We start from the raw sequence: 1772 nt of genomic DNA, 5'->3' as shown, positions 1-1772 counted from the left end.
GATGTTATCAGCATTGACAAGACTGGAGAGAATTTCCGTCTGGTTTATGACACGAAAGGCCGTTTTGCTGTTCATCGTATTACACCTGAAGAAGCCAAGGTGAGTGTTGCATGCAAACTAGGCCTTTACATGCTGAGAAGTTAGAACTTGGATTGAATACATGGGCTGCTTTATTACACCGAGATAGGTAGATTAAGATTCCTTATAGTCAGCTGAGCATCCATAGCTACCGTGTTTCCCCCAAAATAAGACCTACCCAAAAAATAAGCCCTAGCAGGATTTCTATGCATTTGTTAAATATAAGCCCTACCCTATAATAAGACCTAGTGATGAGTAATAAGACCCATGCATTTTGGCGCGGAATGGTAAGGAAGACTGGAATACCTTTTATCTGTCACAGCTCCTTTCTCTGAGCCATTTGCACTTGCATGGGTGCATGTGTGGTAACCAGCCGCAGGCATCCTATTGCCCACGTGCGAACAGCTAGAGGAAAGGAGTTGACACATCACTAGTGTCAGCCCCACCAACAAGGTCGGCTCCCCTGTCAGGTTCCAGAAGAAGATGACTTAACTGTATTTGAGTAAATGTAGATTGTTGTATTAGACTTAAAAATAAGGCATCCCCTGAAAATAAGACCTAGTGTGTCTTTCAGGGAAACACAGTAGGTGGTTAGGGCACTGGCCACATGCACCAGGGGCTGGTGGGTTCAAACCCGGCCTGGGCCTACTAAACAACAATAGCAACAACAAAAAATAGCCAGGCATTGTGGTGGGCGCCTATAGTCCCATATACTTGGGAGACTGAGGCAACAGAATGGCTTAAAGCCCAAGAGTTTGAGGTTGCTGTGAGCTGTGACGCAACGACACTCTACCCAGGGAGACATAGTGAGACTCTGTCTCAAAAAAAAAAAAAAAAAAAAGATTGTTTATAATCTCATACAATCTCAGTTAACAGTTTGATGAGATTCTACTTTTGTGCAATTTTCTTGTTATGAAGTCTTACCGGTATCCATAAGTAACCCCCAACTTAAACATCCTCAACATAATTTCTTTGTGATAGAAATGTATTTCAGTTGAACGGTGACTTCCTGATTGTCTACTTTAAGGCAAGGAGAATGATTCTAGTAACTTACTTGTGGGTCTGAAGTACAGGCCCTTTAAGGATAACAGACCAGAAAACCATAATTCTTTAAGGCGTTAGTTTGAGATTTAAAAAAAGATTACAATCTTTGATTATTTAATCCAGTTTGTTGTGATGGTTTTACACAGAAGTTTAGAGCTTCTTGAATTACTGGCTATAAATGAAGGTTAATTTGATTGGTTGCTGCCATTTCCTTGTGGTGCACTGCCTTGTTATTAGCAGGCTGGAAATATCACTGGATGCATGTCCAGTGGCATCTGTGATGATTTGATTTACTTTAAGGATATTGGGGTGAAGATCCAAAATTGAAAAGCTTTGTGAAATATTTGTTAATTAGATGAACTGGTAATGCAGTTGCTGTTTGTGAGACAACTCAGTTGTGAGGTAGGAGGGAACCGTTAAGATAAGAAAGAGCACATGTTAAGAGGTTAGAGTGAGTTGGGAAGAATTCTGAGGGCCCTATGAGGCTTAAAAGGCTAGGGAAACTGGAGTGGGATTTGTATTGGAGGAGGAGGACAATGGTGGCAGTCATCTGACCAACTTGAAAGTTGTAGTGTCTTTGTTAGGGAAATAGGTAGGGCTCTTCAATGCCTTGCACTTAATATGGAGGAGGTGGAGTGAAATAAACTGGT

At 41.4% G+C, this 1772-nt stretch overlaps 1 protein-coding gene across 1 annotated transcript in view; it reads left to right on the top strand.

Annotated features, from left to right (window-relative positions):
* The window catches only part of RPS4X (ribosomal protein S4, X-linked), a 7671-nt gene that overhangs the window by 2921 nt on the left and 2978 nt on the right, over positions 1-1772 (top strand). The window contains exon 4 of the mRNA XM_003803349.3: positions 1-99. Within this exon, the coding sequence (XP_003803397.1) occupies positions 1-99 (99 nt within the window). The remainder of the gene's footprint in view (positions 100-1772) is intronic.

The sequence above is a fragment of the Otolemur garnettii genome, unplaced genomic scaffold (assembly GCF_000181295.1).
Source record: "Otolemur garnettii isolate 467f Iridium unplaced genomic scaffold, OtoGar3 scaffold00295, whole genome shotgun sequence".
Classification (NCBI taxonomy): domain Eukaryota; kingdom Metazoa; phylum Chordata; class Mammalia; order Primates; family Galagidae; genus Otolemur; species Otolemur garnettii.
Note: the sequence above shows the minus strand (reverse complement) of the source record. Positions and strands in the feature narration are given on the sequence as shown.